This window comes from Corvus cornix, chromosome 1 (genome assembly GCF_000738735.6).
Source record: "Corvus cornix cornix isolate S_Up_H32 chromosome 1, ASM73873v5, whole genome shotgun sequence".
NCBI lineage: Eukaryota > Metazoa > Chordata > Aves > Passeriformes > Corvidae > Corvus > Corvus cornix.
The window spans coordinates 98,001,584-98,024,605 of record NC_046332.1 but is presented as its reverse complement, the minus strand read 5'-3'; the positions used below and the strand labels follow the sequence as shown (position 1 = coordinate 98,024,605).

Genomic DNA, 23,022 nt, shown 5'->3' with positions numbered 1-23,022 from the left:
AGTGATCTGCAAGAGGACGAACAAATTTTGTCAGTGATGTAAGACTACCCAGCTTAGTCAAAGCTGCACAGAGCCATACAAAGGAGACTGAATTGCTTAAAGTCACTGTAGATAAGGGAACACACACACAAAACTCCCCACACACAACAAACATGACCCACAGGCAAGCTCTGGGCATGCCAGAGATCATCACTTGCATCATGTGCTCTGCTGTGCTCTGAAAACAGCAGTTCAGTGGTCACCACCAAAAAAGTAAATAAAACATCCGGAATTACTAGAAAGGGAATGGCTTGCTCTTTTTCACTCACACGATGCTCCTGTGTCATTCAATTCTCTATGTTACGGTAAACTGAAAGTTTCATGTAATCCCACCCAAACTAGAATCCAGCAGAGTTTAGAACATAAGAGCAAAGAACAGGCTGGTCAGAAATACTGACCCAAAATATTAGTGAATTTAATCAGGACAGACTTGAGCTTAGAAAAGATGTAACGCGAAGAATTATTATATACTAGACTATAAAACACTATCATGAATCCATAAAATGGAGAGGGCCAGTTATTTCTCAGAATTATAACAAAGCCAGTTAGACAGCTCTGTAAAATAGCACCATTTTCTTAAAAGCAGGTATGAAACTTTGCTAGTAGATACCAGCAAAGGCAGAAGTTCAAAAATACAGTTAGCTTAAAAACACAAAAAAATCTGTCCTGCCACGAATTTGCTAATTAATTTAAACACAAATAATTCAGATATCCCTACCTTTCTCTCTACTAAAAAACTGTATCAAAAGTAAAAGAAAGAAGGGAAATAATATTTTTTAAATTACATTATACTTCTCCTGCTTCTTAGAACTATTTCTCAGTTATTATTATCAGAACTATTCCTCAGCTACTTCCACAAACAGGAAAGTGGGTCCAGTAGACTTTGTCCCTACTTGGTACAGCTGTCCTCATGTTCCTAGATACAGCAGACATGTCCACCCAGACAATATCCCTGTCTCATGATGCTAAGGAGGAATATGGAAGAAATCAATCCATAACACAGAGTACATTAAACTGGCTATACAGCAGCTACTACAAAATCCATGTTAGCAAGTCAAGAAGAACAAAAAATAGTTTCTTTTTTGATTTGAAAGTAGAGGATACTGTCAAAAATTACACGTAAGGCATTTTCAGAAAGAGGTATAAGGTCATGACGTCTCTAAGCAACATTGTGATAGTCAGGAGCAACAGATGTTGTTTTCAAGAGTAAACAGGTTTGGAAAAACAGTACTGGAAGACTGCATCCATAGAACAGATATTCATAGGATCGTGATCTCAAATGAATGAGCTACAAAAACAACAGAGGTCTAACTCTGAAGACAAGAACAAACATTGAATGATAAAGGAAAAAAAAATAAAGGCAATATATAAAAATCCTTAAACTGTGTGGTACCAATTAGCCTGCAATATTCATAGCAACATTGCATGCAGAGCACTAAGACTATTTTAACTGTACTTACAAGCCAAAGTCAAGCAGAAGCTTTTGAAAAATGCAATGAATTGGTACAAATCCATATTGCTATTTATTACATTTATTAAAACTAAAAAGGCAATATTACTGACTGGAAAGCACTGCTAACTTATCAGGGTCTCTGGTTTGGAGTGAACAGTAGATGAATCACCATTTTGTCAGCACATACTGACACAGGCTCATCACCAACAGACTCTACCGGCGCCAACAGTTACTACTTATGAAATAAAAGAATTTCAGCTGAGAATTTTAAAGTTTCATGAGGAAATTGCAACTCCAATCCCTAAATAAACTGACAAATACTCAGTTTTTGCAAAACCTCAGGATACCAAGGCCAAGTTATGGGAAAGCAAAATTACATGAATTTATGACTAAATAAAAATAATTCACAAGTTTTCTCCTTACTTGCAGTGAATCCATAAATGCACATCTAAATAAAACGAACAGAAATCTTCCTAGGCAAAAGATCTTCAGCTGAAATTACTGGTCTCCTAACTTTTCCAGAAGTAACCTATAACTACTTTTTCCCCTCTGTGAACCACCAGAGTATGTTCTTCTAGACCTAAGAATACTGGTTGTCTCTAAATGTATGAAATTTTAAATATGAAACAAATTAAAAGCTGCTCTCTGAGAATACACAGAGATGTTCCTGCAACAATCATTACAGGCAGACTGCCCAAATCAGGAAAAAGTATGTCTAGCCCTTAATGGAAATCTTTGATTGGCAAGACCAAGATGCTTTCCCCATCAGCAGGGATGGCCAATACATCATTATTGTTCATGTTCATTTTAAGACCTCATCACATTTGCAAGTGTATTAGCCACATTTATTTCCCACAGATCTTTCCCTCTGAAACTACCAAGCAACCAGAAACCGTGCCCTGATACAAGTCCCATGCTCAAGGAGTCACAAGCTGGTTCCAGCCAGGTTACAACAGAGGAACCATGCATCAGTGTGACGCAGCCTCCCACAGGAAGTTTTCCTTGTGAGAATTAAAAGCGCAAAACTGATACAGCCACAGAGATAACCACAAATTGCTGCTATTGTCATCCTGTATAACCACCTCCAGTGCTGCTGCACACCCTCATGTCTCCACCCAAAAGCAGCCCCAAGCAAGAGGAGTATCTTGGAAGAAATAGCCACTGAGGCTTGTTATACCCTTAGCACTAAAGAACTTTTAAACATTTTCCTACCTAGTGCACAGCAATCACAGAATCATTTGGGTTGGAAGGGCTAGTTCCAACCCCCCTGCCATGGGGGTTGCCATGGGCCCAGACACCTTCCACTACAATAGGTTGTTCAATCTTTTGTTTTCATTAAAAACAGGTTATGACTCAGATACATTTACACACCATCAGACACTGCATCAAACTCCATGAGAAGGAATTAAAACCACCCTACAGTACTGAGAAAAGTAGGGAATCCACATTAAAAAGTAAATATAATTTTGGTTTCATCTCTAAAGATTTTAAGGAGTTTATTTTACTGCTAAGGTGGTCCTTATGAAGAGAATGGACAGAGTTAAGAATTTTTCTACACCATGGAGAAGGACAGACAAAGCTTTACCTCCAAACACTACTATGACACTAAGCATAAAGCTAAGAATCACTGAGAAGAGCAGGAAATAATACAATATTCATAATCACAGAGGTATGACACTAAGTATAATAATTTAATTATAATTTGTATCTAAGTAATCTCAGTAATTTTTTCCAGAGCTACTGAAGAAGCTATTGTCTTTTTAAAAAAGAAAATAGGGATAAAATATAAAGAACAACTGAAGAAATTCCAACACTATCCACTATAATCTCAAAAGTCATCTGGAGTTTAACTGATAAATGAAAATATTGTACTATTTCAGAGTAGGACCTGATCTCATATCTTATATAAACAATCTTATGATCATGGAAAAACAGGGATTCAAAGCTGTGTTTAACTAGCAACAAAGCCACATATTTTCATTTGAGTATCCTGCAAACACAATGCAATACAAAACAAAACCCATTCTTTCCTGTACTTAACCTGAAAGGTATCAATCAAAAGTTCCATTGTTCAGTTGCCCTGTGACTATTTAAGAACTTTATAGATTACAGATCCTATGATTGACTAGGATTTACTCTGCCACCATACAACTCAAAACGTTTTGGTTTTGAATCCAAATGTACCCTTTGGTTTCTTCAGAAACGGTGAATGGACAGAATACTAAAAGGGTCTGTCAGTTCACAATCCAACTTTATTTTTGATCTGCTTTCTTCCACGTACACCGACACTGAGCCAGTAACTTGTTTCACATTAAGCAAATATCTTTCAAAAAAACCCCACAAAAAAACCAACAACAAGCCACCAAACAAGAGTAAACGTAAAAACAAAGTTCCAAGACATACTGCTAAAGGTTAGAAACTGCTACTGTTATTTCAAACACAGCCAAGTCTTCAAGTTTGTTAAGATTAAAAATCCACTGAATTTTGGTCTGCGTTTCAATTTCCTTGAGTAAGATACATGTTGTCAGTTTTTAAGTAACTCAGGCTGTTCTCCAGCACCATACTAGATTTTCAACATACTTCTAATAAACTGGAAGCTTGTGTCCATTGTCATGCCCAGATTAAAAAACCTGCCTATTTATGGTGACTGCAACCTGGACTGTAACACCCAAGACCCTGCACTATCCCTTTTTTTGATGCCACTGCATCTTAAACTTCACATTAAAAACCTTGGTCTCTTCTTGCCTTCTAAGGGAAGTCCCCATCTCATGTGCACAACCTGTACTGCATTACAAGAAGTGCCATAATCAAGGTACAGCTTACAGGTTTGGGTTTTTTCCCATTGCTTTGAGATTGAGGTCCAGCATTCAGTAAGCAAAGGTCATGAACTTCAAGATTTAATTTTAATACGTAACTTTGAAACCCTTGAAGAAACTGGCATCCATCATCAGATTTTTGGTCAGTTCAGGAAATGGATCTGTGAACATAAATCAGATAAGAACAAAATGCATTTGAAATGCCAGGGTTTTTTTAAAAGAAAAAAACCTCAGAATCAAAACCCTGAATATGCTGGAGGTCATAAGGTGTTCCTGCTTTCCTTCCAAAACTTCAAGCCTTGAATAATACGTACTCAAGAACGGAAAATTCCTTTTCTGACACTGTACATTAAAGCTAGCTCTGCTGTTTAAAATGCCTAACTACTATATCACAGTCCTTCTGCCTCAACTCACAGCCTAATCAGAAAGGGAAATAACTATCCGAATATCTCAAAAAGGAGACACATTTTTCTAGTGCTTTACTAAAATTTAATCAGCACCTGGACAACTATCATCAAACACTACAAAAAATCCCCTAATCTTGCTAGACACTCTTGTCTTCAAAAATAAAGCTGGATAAGATGTTTTAGCTGCATGAGTCACAGAGAAAAAACAATGTGCTCTCTTGCATACCAAAATTCACAGGATACTTTTTCAGGTCACAGTTTGTTATGTGTACTCTGGCTTTGAATTAAAAAAAACCCAGACTGATTAACTTCAAATACAACTACAAAAACAAAAATCACTGCTCTTCCTGCAAGCTCTTGAGTTCCTGTTCGTTTGTATTTAAATTTATGGTACAGAAAGTACAGACATCTTTTTTTTGCTGTTATTTACATATTACACCTTTCTAATAAAGTAGTACCTAAGCCAAGGTTTTACAAAAATCATCTTGTATCCTCATCTTACTCCAAGATCCATTTCAGTAATTAATCACAGGTGGTATTAACCACTTCACTAATCAAAGTCGTTCAGTGCTTTCATTATGAGATCATATTTTCTTTCAGTGGTTGATGAATTTGCCATTCTTCAATTAGTTAGGCAGAAACTCTCCATTGAGCATGTAAACCTTAAACATTGATTTTTCTTACATTTCAACTGAAATGGTTCACTGAGTTCCAGGAAACAAATGAAGAAATAAAATTAAGAAAATAAATCCTTGTGTTAAGAAATAAAACTGGCAACTACATTTAAAACACTATAGTGACCCCTGCTTCAGGAAAAGGAGTATCCAGCATCCACGATGTCATGCCTTAGGTCACTTGACCTTTAAAAGTGCCCAGCTATTAGAAGTCTCAATCAACTGCAAGTCCTGAGAGAAGATTCTTCATGCTAAACATTTTGAATGCTTGGGGCTTTAAAGGCAAGACAAGCTTTGGAGCTAGGGTAAGAAATAGCATAGTGAAAGAAACTGGTAAATAAAGAAGATTTTGACTATTTAATTGAATCCAGAATCGCTCGTGTGGAGAACGATAAGGGAAAAAGACTTTTGGTAAGAAGAGGTAACACTCGAATGGGTTAAGGAAATTCAGAAAAGTCTGGGCCCAAGCACCAGAAAGAGTAAATTACAACACACCCCCCTCCAGAATCTGGAGACAAGTTCTTGAATCCAAACATTCCTTTGGCAAGGGAATGTTACCTAAACCCAGTGCACAAGGTACCCCAGTCCCTTCTAATGCTGACTCCCACAGGAAAATTACTTGGAAAATGCAGTTCAGCTGATAAAATTACACAGCCAACACTAGGATGCCACTTTTCTTTTGCCTTCTCTTAAAAAAAAAAAAAACCAGTAAGTAAAAGCAAAAAAAAAAAACCCAAAAGCTATTAAAAAAATATAAAATGTAAAGACCAAATCACTCCGTAAAATTATTTCAGATTTCTCTAATTAAGTGTTACACATACACAATCCTAGCCCACATTCCTTACAACCATACAGGATAACATTCTAATGCTAAATTTCATGGATAAATAGAATCATAGAATGGTTTGCTTTGGAAGAGACCTTAAAGATCACCTAGTTCCAAACCCCTGGCCATCAGCAGGGACATGATTCACTAGACCACACTGCTCAAAGACCCAGCCAACGTAGTCTTGAACACTCCAAGGGATGGGGCATCCAGAGTTAACAAAGTTAAATCAGAAAAATTAAAAAACAAACTCATTGCAAAGTTCCAAAGCATTTTAAAAAGCAGTAATTACTAGCAATACGGTACTGAAAGGTATACAACCAATTTTATTTAGTATCAAAATAAGATGTACAAAAAAAGTCCTCACAGAAATTTCCCAAGAACTCAAAGAAAACTTGGCCATGAAAAATTGCAGCCAGTATCAATCAAATGTACCAGAAAATTCCAAGGTTTTAGGCAGAGGTACCTATAAGAGAGGCTGACCCAGCTACAATACATCATGACTTAATTTAGTGCTGATTAAGAGAACATGCTCTCCTAGATAGTCAAATGTCAAGTATTTTTTGGTAGCAAAAAAATAAAACAAGCAAAGTAATTTTCTTTTCACTCTGATATTAATGTCATGTCCATTTTGTCCTCAGAAGAGGGCCAAACACATTTTAGATTCAAAATCCTTGTTTATGAAAACAGGAGATAAAGATTTTCAAATTATTTCCATACTTCAATTTAATTTTCACTGGAAGTCAGCTGGACTAAAGCCTTTAAGTCACTGCAGAGCATGTGACTGTACACCACGATGTTGCCACTCCCTGCTGCTCATCTCCACTCCCTCTAATCAGATAATTAAATTGCTCATGCAACATTTCCCCAGTCAGCTTTCAGCAAAATAAACCAGGTTACTAAAGACTTGATGTTTGCAGCACTGGATTTAAGGTGGAGCCTACACCAGCCCAACACCTTTAGGTTGAACTGCAGGGTGATTGTACCAATTGACACAATACCGACAGTAGTCTCCAATTACTGCTGGTAAAGTGCAGACAAACTGAATTTTTTATTTTGTCTGCAGTTAGAAGAAAACATGCACATTCTCCCCTCATTCTGCAGAAACCTGTATGCTGTGTTATCACCTTAGACAATTATAAGCTATAAATCATCATCAATCTTCATCACTGACAGTATCTTTCTATTATAGAGCTGTAAGTGGGTCATAATCATCAGAAATTGAAGGAAATTCAAGTGGTCAGCAAGGATGCATTTTGGCTACAAAAATATATTTCCTTATGAAGTTTTATTACCAACAAATGTTTCAAATGGCTGGTTGGCCTACTATATAAGTAGTCCATATTCTGGATTTTTTTGCCTCACACTCAGGTGCTGACTCACCTCACTCCATTCATCTCTTCTACTTTTCTGAGGCACTGAAAGCATCTGTGCGTTTTGGGTAGGTAGTGGGTTTAATTTTGTAAACAGAGATCTAATTGTACACTTCAGTACATTATTTATGATGAACACTGTAGATAAAACAATACTTTGTGCTTGCAACTGCCATGAAGAAAAATTTACAGAATCACACAGCTATAGCCTTTTGACACAACTCTGTATACCACAAGGGCTTTCAAATATTTGTGTTCTGGGTCTTACTAGAAAGAGTATAAAGTCTTTGTCATTGTAATATTTCAGCCCTTCTGCATCAGGTCTGTTTCATGAGGAACAGACTTACATGAAATATGGTTAGTTCTATTCATCATCAGAGGCAAAGCTGACATACAATTCCACAGAGGTATAGAAGCAACCCACGGCTAAAGAGGTAATTAAGTTACTAGTTCTCCCAATTTTCAATGCACTAAATTTCCAGTTCCTTGCTTGATAGGATTCTGTGTTGAAGCTTTGCCAACCCAGACCCATTACTGGCTTCAAGGAAGCAAACCACCACCAAAGAGCCACATGCATCTTTACTTGCATATTCTAAGCACCAACACCTTTGACATAACAGGTCATGGCTACAATATTTGTTAAGATGACGATTTCCTGAATCAGACAGAAGAAATTCAGTTGAGCAACAAAAGACTTGTCTTAAACCCCTCCCTAACAAGAGACTGAGTAATCACAGAAACTCCTCAGGTCTCCACAGTGTCAGAAAAGGCACAGCCCTGCTCCTTGGTCGCGATAACAATCTTCCCCAGCAGACAGGAAAAACATCGAGTTCCCAGAAGGTAAAGAGTGTAGGAAAAAACTTATTTTACTAATATATCACTGTAGTTTCCATTTTATAAGCAGGGGAGAAAATTGTTCAGTGTTACCTTTTACAAAACAGGATAAAGGGAAAAAGAGTAAGAAGTAAAAAAGTTCTTATACATACTAAGCATACGTAGTTTAAAGGGAAAAAATTACCTTGGAAATTAAAAGTTGTGCTCTACCAATTTTTTTAAATTTAGAAGAAGCATTATGACATTAGAGTTGCATTTAAGAGAATTCAGTATTTATATCGTATCTTCCAGCCTCAGAACAAGACACTTATTAAAATTTTACAGAAGCCTTTCTATTTAGAAATAAAGACACTTGACCGAAGTACTCATGTAAGAAACAGATTACAAACTGTTTATAAAATCTGGTTTTTAAAGTATATAGTTCTCTTAAATCTTGAATTAACTATTCTAAACATTAATTATGTTTAACAGACACACGAAGCTTCAAGTTTTCCCTGTTATCCTAAAATTCTTTCCACATATAAACACCCAATAGAACACTACTTTATATCAACATGGTATGTTTGCATCTTTCTTTTACTTGAAAGAATGGCTGTGAAATGGATGTTTTGTTATTCCATTTAAAAAAAAAGGAGACAACTGCAAATGCTTCTGCTGAAAATCTAATGTTCTGCTTGCTTCTGGGTCAGCAAAATATGTAATTGTAGAGAAAATAAAGCCATTTACAATACTGTAATTACTGCATTATCTAGAATCCAAATACTCATCAGGAGTTGGATAATTCACTACATCAGATATCAGCCAGCTAGACACCCACAAACTCATTTTTGCATGTAATTTGTTTAAGAAAATTAACATAGTGATGACTAACTGACACTGTGTAGGAAGCATTTCACTTCCTTTATCATTAAATCATGTTTCTGTGATACTAGCCTAAAATATTAGAGTATTTTACTGAAAAATACACAGCTTCCAAATAAAGTATTGCTATCCCCAAACAGGAGCTTTTTACAGTATTCACTGAACCAAATCAGAAACTTATTTCCTAAAGAACGTTGACTAGTTTATATGTATTTGGGAAACTGGGAGACACTGCTTTATTTCATAATTTATGTTGGAAGCCTTCAAAGCAACTGTGTAACTAAGCATGTTTTATCTCAAGAGAAAAAAATCCAAAATAATCTGTTTGTATAGCTTCGTGAAGGTTTTTTGAGAACAATCACATATTTTACTGAAGAGGAAAAGTACTGAAATGGCAATTTCAAGTAAAGCAGTAGGTAACTGTGCATCATTTCTAAACAAATTTACTGTATTTTCATGCTCCCCATTGACAGATCCCTCCCTCCTTCAGCTGTCCAAACTTGACTGCAAGTCTCTTACAGAGAGAATATGATAGAAGGACTGAGGACGAAGAACTTGTTACTCTACAATTAAAAAGTCTGGCCATGTTAAAAGGCTCTGGGTATTGTCTCAAGTAAGTTTCATGATTACATGATCTTTTTCCATTTAAAAAATCCCCAAACAATCAAATCACAACTTAAAATGAAGTTCATGAATTTCCATTATTAAAAAATAAAAAGCTGTCTTCGTCTCAGTAGGTTATGCTAGTTTCCACAAAACCAAACTGAATTCACCTTCACACACCAGCAAAAGCATTCTTAGACTCTCTGCCAAACTGCTCAGAGATAACTCTCAGATGCCTCTCTGCTATTACCAGAACATTAAACACCCTGTTGTTGTAGATGACACAAATGCACTGCAGAAGTCTAGAGTATTTTCTGTACTGTGAGTACAGAAATGGTCTAGATCTCAGAAACATGATGGACAGAACAGCAAAGAGCCTGGAGTAAATAAAAGAGCCAATAAGGCCACCTACAATCACAACAACAAGAACACCTTTGATCATGATCCATTTTCTTTCTGAAAGGTCATTCAGCTAGAGAAATGACTGCAAGAATGGATGAACATCCACTGTTACTAGCTATCCAAAGGGATACAGCCTCTCAAGCACTGCAGTAGATTTCCCTATTATGCTACCTATTTCTGTCTTTCAGACACGCAGATTTGTTTCACTCTTTCTTGTACCACAATGAAAAACAGGCCACTCTAAATCTTTAAAAAAACCCTCATTACTAAGTACAGTTCTTCAGAAAATCCGCATCTAAGAAACATGACAACATATTCCCTAGCTCATTTATCAGTTAATAGCTGTTGCTAAGTAAGTAAGAGGAATTTAAACATTTCAATTAATCTAACAATTCAGAAATGAACAGATTTAAGTGGGGGGGGGAAAGTACGGCTGGTGGCAGAGGGGAAGTCTTCCTTTCTATATGGGTTGAGGTAGGAGAAGTACAGGGACAGGATGTGAGGCATTCCCCACAGTGCCAATGCTACTGAGCTTTCGACTACACAGCTCAAAGGTTTCAGCAGATTTTGGCATTTCATCAAGGTTCAGAGGAACTTTGAAATAACTACCTCTTTTCTATCATCAAACACTCAACTCCATCTGTTTCTACTCTAAGAGCCAACCCAAGAATTGTGTACCTGATAAAAGCTATTCGGTTTCTCAAAGTTGCAATTTGCTGCATTTCCAGCATTTACCAGCAAGTTGGATCTTTCTGCCTGGAGACCAGCACACCACAATGACCTGCACACAAAGGCCACTAAAAAGACTCCACAAAAATCTGTTATGTGGCAGATGCCATTCTCTTATCTGCAATAAGAGATCTGTGATTACCAAAAATGCCCTGAATTAATCAGAGACTGAACACTAGTATTGTATTAATTTATTGAGAAGGGAAGGAACTTCCCTCCTAAGTTCATAAGTGTTGTTGTCTTTGGTAGGTTACAACTATCCCCTGATCAGCTTGATAAACCAAACTGAAAAGCTATGCTCAGAAACAATCTGAGAAAGAAATTTTTTAAAAATATTTTCAGTATATGCACGCACACATGCTGCAAATACAGAGAATTATCTTGCTCACTAATATTTCATCTTATTACGAGTACCCATGTAAGCATTACGGTATGTGTTGAGGAACCACAGGTTTCCTCAGCTTCTCACACAGTTGACAGCAAATGGTAAGCACCTTCAGAAAGCAATCAGAGCACTTAAGTTCTGTCTAATTTAAACACTACAAAACACTTTTCAAAACGATCTCCTTCTATTAAACATTCATCTTAAACCCACATGAACACCAGCGGAAGTCTGCTGCTTGGCAAAACATACATGGAGGTTACAAACAAATTCAAAAGTCCATCAAGTTGATTTTAGAAAACTGATTCCTGATCAAAACTTTGTAGACTATTCCTGTCACTGAATGAATGCATTTAAACCACTCAGTTACCTGTTGGGGTCCCTCCCCTGCCGTGTAGCCCTGGGAGAGGGGCCCTGAGGGCACAGACACGGGGTTTCCCTGCCCCTGCTCAGCCTCGTTCCCATTGGTTGGTTTGTGTTCCCTGCGCGGGCAGAAGGACCCTTGGGCCCGTGACTGGAACAGTTCCTCGGCAGAGCTCCGGCCATGCGGCTGGAGAAATAAACATCTCTCTGAAACAGCTATCAAGAATCTGTCTGTCCATATATATTTCCTTTCCACGGGACTCCTGGTTTGATACATGCGTGTTGCAGGATCCCCACTGCAACAAATGGTGGAGAATTGAGAGCAGAACGATCCCCGATCCCTAAGCGACTGATTTGTGTGAGTAAACCCTGGAAACTTTGGATTCCTCTTCTTGGTTTTGCTTTGCTATTCCATATCTAAACTATGGAGGAACCGTGGGAAGACTCTTGGCTCTCAGGGCCGCATATGGACATTTATCTTAAACTTAAAATGATTCTTGAACAACGATTTGTAAATTTTAGCTTGATTCAAGCTCAAAAAGAACTGAAACACTTCCTGGCATGGTTGTTTAAGAACTTTTTCTATGTTTCTTGGGATTTAATTCTTACCAAGGGCTTTTGGAAAACCGTTTGGACACAGTTAATATTGGAGTCAAAATATATGCCGATGGAAGAATATTTTCGTGAATATTATTTAGTTACTGAGACTGTTGAGCAATGTCAGCTGTGTCCTGGCGAAGGGAAGCCTGGCGCAGGGACCGTGCGGCCCAGGCCACGTGCACCGAGCGCTCTGCGAGCAGCAGCGAGGCAGTTCCCGCGTGCAGGCGGAGCCACGCGAGCCGCAGTGTCGGTGGCGGAGCGAGGCACGGCGGGACCCGGCGGTGCCCGCACGGCCGCACGCAGCGCGTGGTGGAGCGAGCCCCGTGAATGCCCGACCGAGAGGGGCGGCGCGCGGGCGGCGGCGGCGGAGCGGAGCCGCGCCGAACCGAAACGTGCGCTGGAGCAGGGCTCGGGGGGGTCATCGCTCGGGGGCCCGGCCGAGACGTGGGTACAGCGCCTGGCAGCGGCAGCGAAGCTGCGACCAGAGGAGGCGACGCACGGAGAACTGAGCGGCGCGGCCCGGCCCGGCCCGCGCGGCCCCGAACGCGACCCCGGGAAGAGCGCGCGGGCACCAGCAGCCCCAACAATTCCAACACGGGAGCGACCGAAAGAGAGAGCAAAGACGCAGCGAGACAGAAAACAGCAGCCACTCGGAAAAAGGAAAAGATCATAGTAACTAAGACCTTAGGGATAGTAAAATGGTATAATGTTAAGCAAAATTATGGTTTTATAACAAGGTGTGACAACCAGCAAGACATATTCGTGCATAGAACTGCTATTAAAAAGAATAACCCTGAAAAATGCATCCCAAGCTTGGGAGATGGAGAAGTCGTGGAATTCAAAATTATACGAGGTAGAAAAGGGTTACAAGCATCGCAGGTCACTGGGCCTGATGGTGTTCCTGTAAAAGGCAGTATATATGCAAAAAATCGTAGTCATGTTAGACAGTATCTCTATTGTAAGTCCCCCCTACAGTCTCCTCCTAATCCCACCTTTCCCTTTTACCCTATGTCCTATTACCCCCAGTGTATTCCCAATCCGTTTTTTCATCCATGGTTTCCCTCACAAAACCATGCTTTTGCCAACTGTTTCCCCAGAAATCCCTTTCCAATGCCGAGTGGGGGATGAAAAGGGGAAGGGAAGAAGTTAAACCCTCTCCTGCCTCAGTTTCCCCACAAAGCATACTCAGAGATTTCTGTCTCCCTTCTGTCAGCCCTAAGATGTTCCACAGAATCTGTTTGGACATTTAAAGACTCAGAAGGGTGGCTCGTTTTGTCTTGAAAAGGTTCTTGTTATGTTTATCCAGTTGTTTTCATTCTCCTTTTATTAAAATAAAACGGGTGAGATGTTGGGGTCCCTCCCCTGCCGTGTAGCCCTGGGAGAGGGGCCCTGAGGGCACAGACACGGGGCTTCCCTGTCCCTGCTCAGCCTCGTTCCCATTGGTTGGTTTGTGTTCCCTGCGCGGGCAGAAGGACCCTTGGGCCCGTGACTGGAACAGTTCCTGGGCAGAGCTCCGGCCATGCGGCTGGAGAAATAAACATCTCTGAAACATCTAGCAAGAATATGTCTGTCCATATATATTTCCTTTCCACGGGACTCCTGGTTTGATATATGCGTGTTGCAGGATCCCCACTGCAACAGTTACCCATGCCATAAACTGTACATTCCTTCTTGCTTTTATATGACCATATCTGTGAAGTTAGAAGTTGTACAAAAATTACAACTTCCAATAATTCCCCACAGAGTAGTGATAATATTCTTGGGGGGGTATGAGGGAATGAGGAGAGCACAGCATACCTCCTGCATAACCTTTAAGAAACTGAAAATACTATGCTTTGTGGAATTAGAAAACTTCCAAGATTGTTTCTTATAAGCAAACACCACCCCCCATCCCAAAAAAAAAAAAACCCTCCAAATGAAAAACAAGCCCAAACCCAAAAGTCCAGAATTATGTTAAGTTTTATAGAGGCATCAGTATCAAATGGGTTCAAAACAGACAGCCAAAAGCAAGCCCTCAGAGATTAAATGAAGTCTCAGTACAACTGCATCAATTTTTACTTTACCTGTGAAAATCTTCATGCACTATATCTCTTAAATGCACAGCAAGTAAAAAGTCTCCTTAATATCTAGGACCTGTCTCAAACTTCTATAACAAACTGACCCACAAAACTAGGTCCATATACATATCAGGTATCCTATGTATAGATTACAAATGCATAGGAAGACTAAATACAAATGGTTTTTCTTGAGAAGAAAGAAGCTCACATAATAAAATACTGGCTTTGTTACTACTAAACAGTTGTTTCCTCTAATCTATTCATGACCACGTTTCACTTCCCATTTACCTTATTCTTTCCACATTCCCATACTTTAAACACTCATTAAGCAGGAGAACATACAAGGAATCAAGGTCTGCAGATAAAAATAAGTACAGACTATTGAATAACTGAGTAAAGCATATGTAGCATATGTATAAACACCACACATACCCACACTGGTTTTCCTCTTAAAAAAGAAACAAACAAAACCATAAACATGATGGATATCTGGATAATAAACTGCATTACTGGCAAACCTCTGACAACAGCAAGCAGTAACTAGAGGTGTCTTGCAGATCTCTTATTTTCAGGCTAATGTCTATGATAGCATCCAAAATCCATACTGAAAAGTATGAACAACCAGAGAAGTTTAAATTGTCCTTTAAACAGACCAAACTAATAAACATTCAAATAGTCAATCCAGCTGTCTCACTCCTATTGCAGTAAGTATTCCCACAAAACACACCAATTCCTTTGGCAGACTCCACAGACATGAATGATTTTGTTTGTGTTTTCTTTTAAACTAAAAAATCATGATATATTTCACAGTTTTTGCCCAAGTAGCTGAAAGAGGGAAATGTAGAGAAGATAAAAAACAACAATTTGGAAGCAATCAGTATTTCCAAAAGTTGGGAAGTTTGCTTGTAAGGAAGGTGCTTAGTTCTGATTTTAAACAAGAGCACACTTGATCTTCCTCTGGAAGATCTTTCTCCTGAAATGCAGTGTGACATGCACAAAGGAAGACTGCAATTTCAGTACTGCAAGCACACACACCGTTAAACCCCACTCTCACACTGTTCGACTGCTAAGCAGGTAACGCAACTGACTTGAGACTTCTGGAGTCACAAGCCTTTAATCCATTCTTTCAACTCCTTACACAGTTTTTAGAACACATGTGGCAATATCCAAGATAACTTTCAAATGCAATTTCCAAAAGTGGTGCCATTTCAACTGTTAAAGCTCTTGCAAAAACAAAAAAAAACCACCTGCAAACCCAACCGCTCAAGCACCAGACTTCCACAGCCAGATCATTTACACCACACAGGAGGGTGGTGGGCTCCATTCTGCCAGTAAATTAACAGTCATAATAAAGAGGTCATTCAACAGCCATTAAAGCACTAAAATTGAGAGCATTCCCTTCATCAATTAGCTTACCAAATTAAAAGCAATAAGATCTTCCTGCATCAAAGCAAGCCAACTCCTCTCTTCCAATAAGAGAAACCTGGGCTCTAACAACCAGGCTCCAAGGAAAACACCACTCAGAATAGTTTCTATAGCATTGAAAAAAGCCCAATTCTTAACATATTTGGCAGGGGGAAAAAAAATATAAATAGCTACATGATACTATTTCAAGCCTAAAACATTCATTTTAATGTACACACATTTCTTAAAGTTTCTCAGCTATCAAATTTAACAACACAAAGAGGTCCAACTCAGACCATAAGCCCCTCTTGCAAGATAAGAAGATGAATAAAGGTTTCAAAAGAAACACAGAACATGATCTGATACATTCTTTCAAAACTGCTCATTAATATGCTTGTTAAAATTCTGACCCATACAGATCAGTAATTTTGCCTGGGTTTGATGACCAAGAGAAAATTAGTAGAAAACAAAATAGAACAAATAATCCTCCATGTATTATCTTTCTAGAACTGAAGGAAGTGAATGAAATTTGTTGGGATATGGAGACCTAGATTAGAATACCTTCTTGACCACAGTACAATGCCTCGTAAGACCTTATAAATCAGCTATTTACACGAACAGCTGCATTTAAGTTGAAGCAGTCAGGAATTTCACAGGATTACTGCTAAATGCTGGTTTTCTGGACATCAAGCTTCCCAGCCAAGTTTAAGAACTGTTAATATCTACGAACAATGCAGCTCACCTCAAACACCAAACTTGAGGGAAGAAACTGATATTTGTGTTTATGTCTTTTTTATTGATTTGTTTATATACAGCACCATTAAAGCTCTTTTTCCACCCTAAATATTGTTGCAGTATGGCGATGCAAGTAATTGCTTTTAGTTACAGGTTTAAGGCCAAAGAATGATGAATTACCTAACTAAACCAGCAATCACTTACTACTGAAATAACAAATTAATACAAGTCACATGGAAACTATCAATTAATAGAGAAGCACTTCTTTATACAATTTAAATGTTTGTTAGGTTAAAGAAATTACAGTTCACACCTAACCATAGACAGCACATTAGGAAAGCACAGTGGAATAAAGAAAATAAGAGTTCTGAGCCTGTCTGATACTCCTTCTTTTTAAAAGACATGCCCCTCCAGCTGGGGCATGAATTCAGCACTGAATCAGGAGACAAAACTATCTACTAAATCAACAACAAAACTTCTTGCAACAGTCCAGGTTTCACTTGGAAGTCTTGCTGAAATACCAGCCAAGCCCAGCCTCGATTAGACTGCAGTGAGATCATAGGTTGAGGATGTATAGCTGTAGGCTCTTGTAAAGCTGATACTAAAGAGAAATTTATTTAAATGATACAGCAACCTTCCTTGAAATGCATAAACTAGAATATTCTCATATTTATTGATGTAATATGGATAAAGCTGACTGCAGAACAACTTCAGAGTTCCTAAGGATATTGTTAGTACAGGAAGTGAAATGACTTTCTATCCACCACCCACAATCAACAGTATGATTGACACTGCATGCTGGGCATCTCAGATAAGAGCATTTCAAAGTAAAAGTAATCAAGATAATGCAGCTATGGGAGATTTTCACAAGATTCACACTTGAGCACTCTGACTTTTCATTTTCATTATTTCCAGTAAGATCTCCCTCTTCAGATGTTATTTCTTAAAAAAAAGAGGAAAATACAAACTGAGGCTTGTGAGACTTATAATTAATGTCCTAAAAGTTCTCATTTCACCTTCTGTTGAAATACACATGTTGTTGTAAAAAGCAAGTCCTTTCTTTCAAGATGTCAAATTAGGCAAGAACAAGCTGCCTTTGGGCAATTTAGTTTTGGAATGTTATCACACACACGCAGAGATCAGAAAAAATGTAAAGCATTTTTTTAAAGGGACATTAAAAAATAATGGTATGCAACACAGTGACAATGCTAAAAGACTTTTTTCTTAAATATTAGCAAAATCATTTGCACTTGGGTGGGGCAAGTTTTAGAAGACCAGCTATGTTTAAAGACTGAGCAAGCTGTATCATGCACCATTTTTCTCTGTACCTATTGCAGCAATAACAAAAAGGGCAAGGGAAAAAAAAAATGAAATAAGAAGGCTTGCGTCTGGCAGGTGAACTTCATACTCTGCCTACCTGGTACTATTTCTGGACTATTTCTCCAATTTTCAGTTACAGAAAGAAATGATACTGCAAAATGGCGAAGTCTGCCCACCCCGCAAGGGCTGGCCCCACTGCTGGGCACCAGCACTGTGACTGTGCACTGACCTCTCCCAGGGCAAAGCACTTCCCTCACAGCATCAGTCATGGAACGGTTTGGGTTGGAAGGGACCTTTAAAGGTCACCCAGTGCAACCCTGCTGCAATGAGCAGAGACAAAACTGCAGCAGCTGAGCACAGGCTTACACCTTTGGGAAGGCTGGACACATTTTCTCCTCTTTAGCATGCCTTCCCTTCTCTGATTATTGGCAGTTTAGTGGAACAAAAGACACTCCTGTTTTAATTGACTTGATTTCCAGCTAAAAAAATTCCCAAATAGTATATGCAGCTAGTACTTGTCCTAGACTCTCCCTAGGATACCTGAAAAAATAAATTTCCCTTCCTATCAGCAAGTGAAATATCCACACAACCAGAGAAATGGAGAAGTGTATTACACAGAAAGTGCTGAAAAGTGAACAACATACACGCTTGCTCATGAATTTTTCAATTACAGTATTTTCTGGTGCTAATTCTCTGGCAGTTGTGCCACATATGCTAAGGAAAGCGGGAAATATTTACAAACACAGACTTCCCAGCATTTACATAAAGATGCAACTTTCTTCAAAGGCTGATCTTGCTTTTGAGGCTGTAAAAACAGAGACAGGCAGAATTTTAGAAATCCCTCTTAAGCAGCTGCTATCTGAGACTCCATTCACACCTTGTCACATTCCTCTCAGAGTTGGCAGTTGTCCTCATCCACCCTCACTTCCCCGGAGATGCTCTGGACTAGAGAGAGACAGAGCTTCATAGCCAGCTAGTGCTTAACCACAGTTTGAATCCACAAAACCAGGAGTTTTTCCACAGGTGTCCCGAAGGATTTAGTCCACTGGGTTTTCTTGGGTCTCCCACTGACCAGCCATCAGTCTACCTGAGAAGGAAGGACACACACCACAGAGAGAGAAGCACAGGTGAAATGGCATCTCCTCATCCATGGCAGCCCAATAATCCTCACTCAGGAACAGGGTAACTCAAGTTCAGGGCTGTCTTCAGCTGAGAAGAGAAACTTTACATCACCTGCAAGGAGGGACTGTTTTAACCACTCAGTATTAAATTATTCTTCCAAGTAGCTTTCCACCACTAGAAACAGTACAGTAAAAAAAACAAAACATGGGTAGACCAAATCAAAATGGAAAATTTTGCAGCTTAAGAGCTGTAGTCCTGGGCTGTAGTCCTGAACACAAGTTCCAATCCCTGGTTTCAAAACTAGTTTTATATCAGTGTATCCAACAATGGCAAATGAAAATACACACAAAAATTTAAACCCAAGGACCCAGGTTCTTTCTTTTTCCCAGGTCTGTACAGATGGACCCAGACTTCTCTTCAACACAGCAGCACAGCTGTGTGGTTCCACTTAATTAGTCCCTTGCAACAGACCCAGTTTAAAAGGTTCCCAGGCACAGACACTTCTCTCCACATACCACAGCCACATCCTCATGCCACAAATACTTAAGCCTGTTACTTAATACCTAAGTAACATTATGAATAAGTATCACTGATCAGTCTTTAGATGTAGCACTTATTGGCCATTACCAGAAAGGTGGAATTATTTGAATTGGCACTTAATAGCTAGTACATACAAAGCAAAATAGCTCTTTTCTCCTTTCCTCAAATGCTCCCAGGTTTCCCAGTCTGTAATTCAGGACAGCAGTAAGCAGCCAATAGCCTTGCGGTCATTTTTCAGCATATACATCTGACACTGACTGTTGTTCCTCGAAAAACAGCACTAGGGAAGTGATCTAGAAACAGATAGTTTGAGAAGTCCTCACTTGGAAAGTTCGTAACACAGTTGTTTCAAGGGTGGGAGAAGGGAACTAACTACAAAACTCACAACAAAACCAACTGAAAAATAAGTTTAGTATAATTTCTGCTGCGGATAAAACAGGACTTGTTGACCTCTGACACTCTCTGGCACTTTCAAAACGGGAACAGGCTGAGTCCAGAGGACTTGTAGACAAAAGCATATATATAACTTTCTGACAGATCTTGAGCAAAATGTGCTTTGCTAATGTGACTTTTTTCCACTACAACATATGGATCTATTTTAATGTGCTTTCACTGTGTAACATGAAAGCTGTCTTAACTGCAAAACCCAACAATTACTAAGAATGGGGGCTCTTAAGTCAAAACACATCCAGATGAAAAACATTTTCTAGAAAACGCGTTGCAATTCTTTAACTCATGTCCAATACACTGAGATTAAACCTGCAAGTATACAAGGACCAAACAAACAAAAAACACCAAAAAAACCAAAAAAGAAAAAAATAAGGCAACCAGAAAGTGCATATATACCCAAGCACGTCCCCCTCCCCCCGTCTTCGGTGCATGGATTTGGTCACTATCCACAAGACTTTTTTGTTTAAGGAAGAAGGGACAAACAAAAGGCTACCCTAATTACTTAGAATTTGCAAGTGCAACGGCAGCGGAGAAAATTCAGCCTCGGAGCTGGGAGTTTCATTCCCCATACCCTCCTGCGCCAGGAGCCCGCAGGGAAAAGAGGGAGGGCACAGCCCAGCAGAGGGTTTCGGGTCCCCCAGCCAGTTACCAGCGCCCACAACGACGGCGCCGGCTTTTTCCTGGGGTATACAAGCGGCCAGAAGCGGCAGCTCGGAGCCGCCAGGCTGCCTCTGCCCAGCAACCTGTTGCCCCCAGAGCTGCTGGAATGAGCCCCTCACCCTCCGGTGCCGCTCCCCGGGCGCTGGCGGCGGTCGTGGGGCCCCGGAGCACCCCCGGAGGGAGCCGGCCCGGCGGCACCTGCGCTGGGCGCGCTGCCCCGCGGTACCTGCGCCCCGGGCTCCGGGCAGGCAGCGCGGCCAGGCTGTCACCGCCGCGGGCACGGCAAAATGGAGCCGGCCGGACCCACCTCCCCTCCGCTCCGGCGCCGCTCACCTTGGTGATGATGAGGGGCTCCCCGTGCTCCCGTCCGCCCTTCAGGGTGAAGCCCCAGGGAGCTCCGCCGGTCAGCTGGACCTCCACCAGCTTGTAGCCTTCAGCTGCCCGCTGCTCCACCATCACCATCATGGGCCCCGGTTCCACCAGCCCGGCGCCGAGCCGCGAGTCACCGACGGCCAGCCGCTCCCGCCCGCCCCGCAGCCCCACGTCTTCCATGGAGCGCCCGCCACCGCCGGGGCTGGCTCGCCTCTGCCAGCCGCTCCCCGGTGAGCGCCAGCCGGCGGCCGCCCGCGGAGCCACCTACCCTACCCGCCCCGCAGCGCCGGCCGGCCCGGCCCCATCGGCGGCGAGTGAGGGCTGGTCCGCCCGCCCCCTCCTTCTCCTCCTCCTCCCCCGCAGCCCGCGGTATTGTCTCACGCCGAGGCCGAAGCCCGGCGGCGGGGGGGGCGGCTCCAACTTGTGGCAACTTGGCGGCAGGGCAAACGCCGCGGAGCAACGCGGGGTGCTGGGAGGAGCGCGGCGGGGGGAGGCGCCCCCGCCTCCCCTTCGCCTCGAAAAAAGGGCGAAACCCGCGTTTCACCAGCGGGGCAGCCGCTCGCCCCTCCCAAAGAGCGGTAGCCCCGCAGCGCGATCCCCCGGCCGAGGAGGAGGGGGAAGAGGGGAGCAGCCCCGGGCCGGCCGCCAGACAAAGGCAGCGGCGAGAAGGCCCGTGAGCCCCGAGTCACCTCAGGGCCGGGACCGTGCCACCCCCGCCCCACCGCACGAAGGGACGCCCGCGCCTCCCCTCCACCCCCGTTCCCAAACAAAAGCGGCGAGCAGGTGGAGGGCGGGCTAAAAGGGCAGCCGGCGGCGGTGGCCGTCCCCCGGGCAGGGACGCCCCGCCTTCGCCGTGCCAGGCGGCGGGGGGCCGAAGTGGCGAGCGCAGAGGGGGCCGGCTCTTCCCGTCTCGCCGCGCTGTTCGGGGAGGGGGAAGCGGGCCATGCAGAGGGCAGGGCAGGGGGCAGCTGCGGCGGGAGCCGGGGGAAGGCGGAAAGGAGGCGCTTTTCGCCAGCCCCTAGCGGCGCTCCCCCCGGCCCGCGCTGCCTCCACCACCTGTGGGGCGGGAGGGGCCCGCGGGCGCCGGGCCGCCCTCTCCCGCCCAGCCCCTCTAGCGGCAGCCCCGCCGCACCGCCCGGGCCGGCCCTGCCCTCGGACGGGATGGGCTGGGCGCTGGCAGGAAGCGGTGGTAAACACAGGTGAAGCCCTCAGCAAAGAAACCCAATAGAGAAGAGATTTGGAGTCCCAGATTGTGAAAAAAAATTTGAGGGCAGAGTGTGAGGCAGGACTAGAAGTGCTAATTTGAAGGCAAATCTTATGGATGGGAAATAAATGCAGGGTTTCTGTTTGCTTGAAACCTTCATTGTGTTAGTGGTGGGGCTGGGAGTGAAATACTTATTTTTTTTGCAATTCTCTCAGTTTAATTGAATCATTTTATAGGAGGTTCCAGTGTCTTAAATCAGGACCAGACTTGGCCTGGAGTACCCGTGTGCAAGCACACAATCCTTGGCATTTCACTGCCAAGCAGGCAAAGTACTGCTTGGTCTAAGACGTACGGAAACCTCTATTTTAATTTCTGAAAGACTAGTGAACCTCAAGGTACTCTTCCATGTGACAAGCTGTCTCATGGAGGTGCCTGGTATATACAGTGGGGTTTTAAGGTTTTGTATATTGATGTGACAGGTCACATATTTTGCTTTCTGAAAGTGCCCATTAGGCCATTCTGGTTATGTAGTCTGTTCCTCTAACTCCTGTTTCAGTTGGTTTATTTCTCATAAAACCTTCCTGCCTTGAACTAAACTTTTTTTTTTCTACAATACTTCCAGGATTAGCTACAGGATGTTTCTTCAATACCTAAGGAAAACTTTGGGTTCAGGATTGAGAACATCTGAATCATCAATCCCAGCAGCAGATTGGAGGACATCTAGAAACAAGAAAAATATGTGATTAGGGTGATTGTTGTTCCTTGTGATTAAGGGACAGAAGGAACAGTGGAGGAG

The 23,022-nt window shown here is 41.7% G+C and overlaps 1 protein-coding gene across 4 annotated transcripts in view; it reads right to left on the bottom strand.

Annotated features, from left to right (window-relative positions):
* Positions 1-21,251, bottom strand: part of SHROOM2 (shroom family member 2) — a 120,688-nt gene extending 99,437 nt beyond the window's left edge. For 2 of the 4 annotated variants that reach the window (XM_039550272.1, XM_039550273.1), the window contains exon 1: positions 20,984-21,251. In XM_039550272.1, the coding sequence (XP_039406206.1) occupies positions 20,984-21,202 (219 nt within the window). In that variant the 5' untranslated portion in view covers positions 21,203-21,251. The remainder of the gene's footprint in view (positions 1-20,983) is intronic. The other 2 variants (XM_039550275.1, XM_039550274.1) reach the window with 2 other exon arrangements.
* Between the last annotated feature and the right edge of the window lie 1,771 nt (positions 21,252-23,022).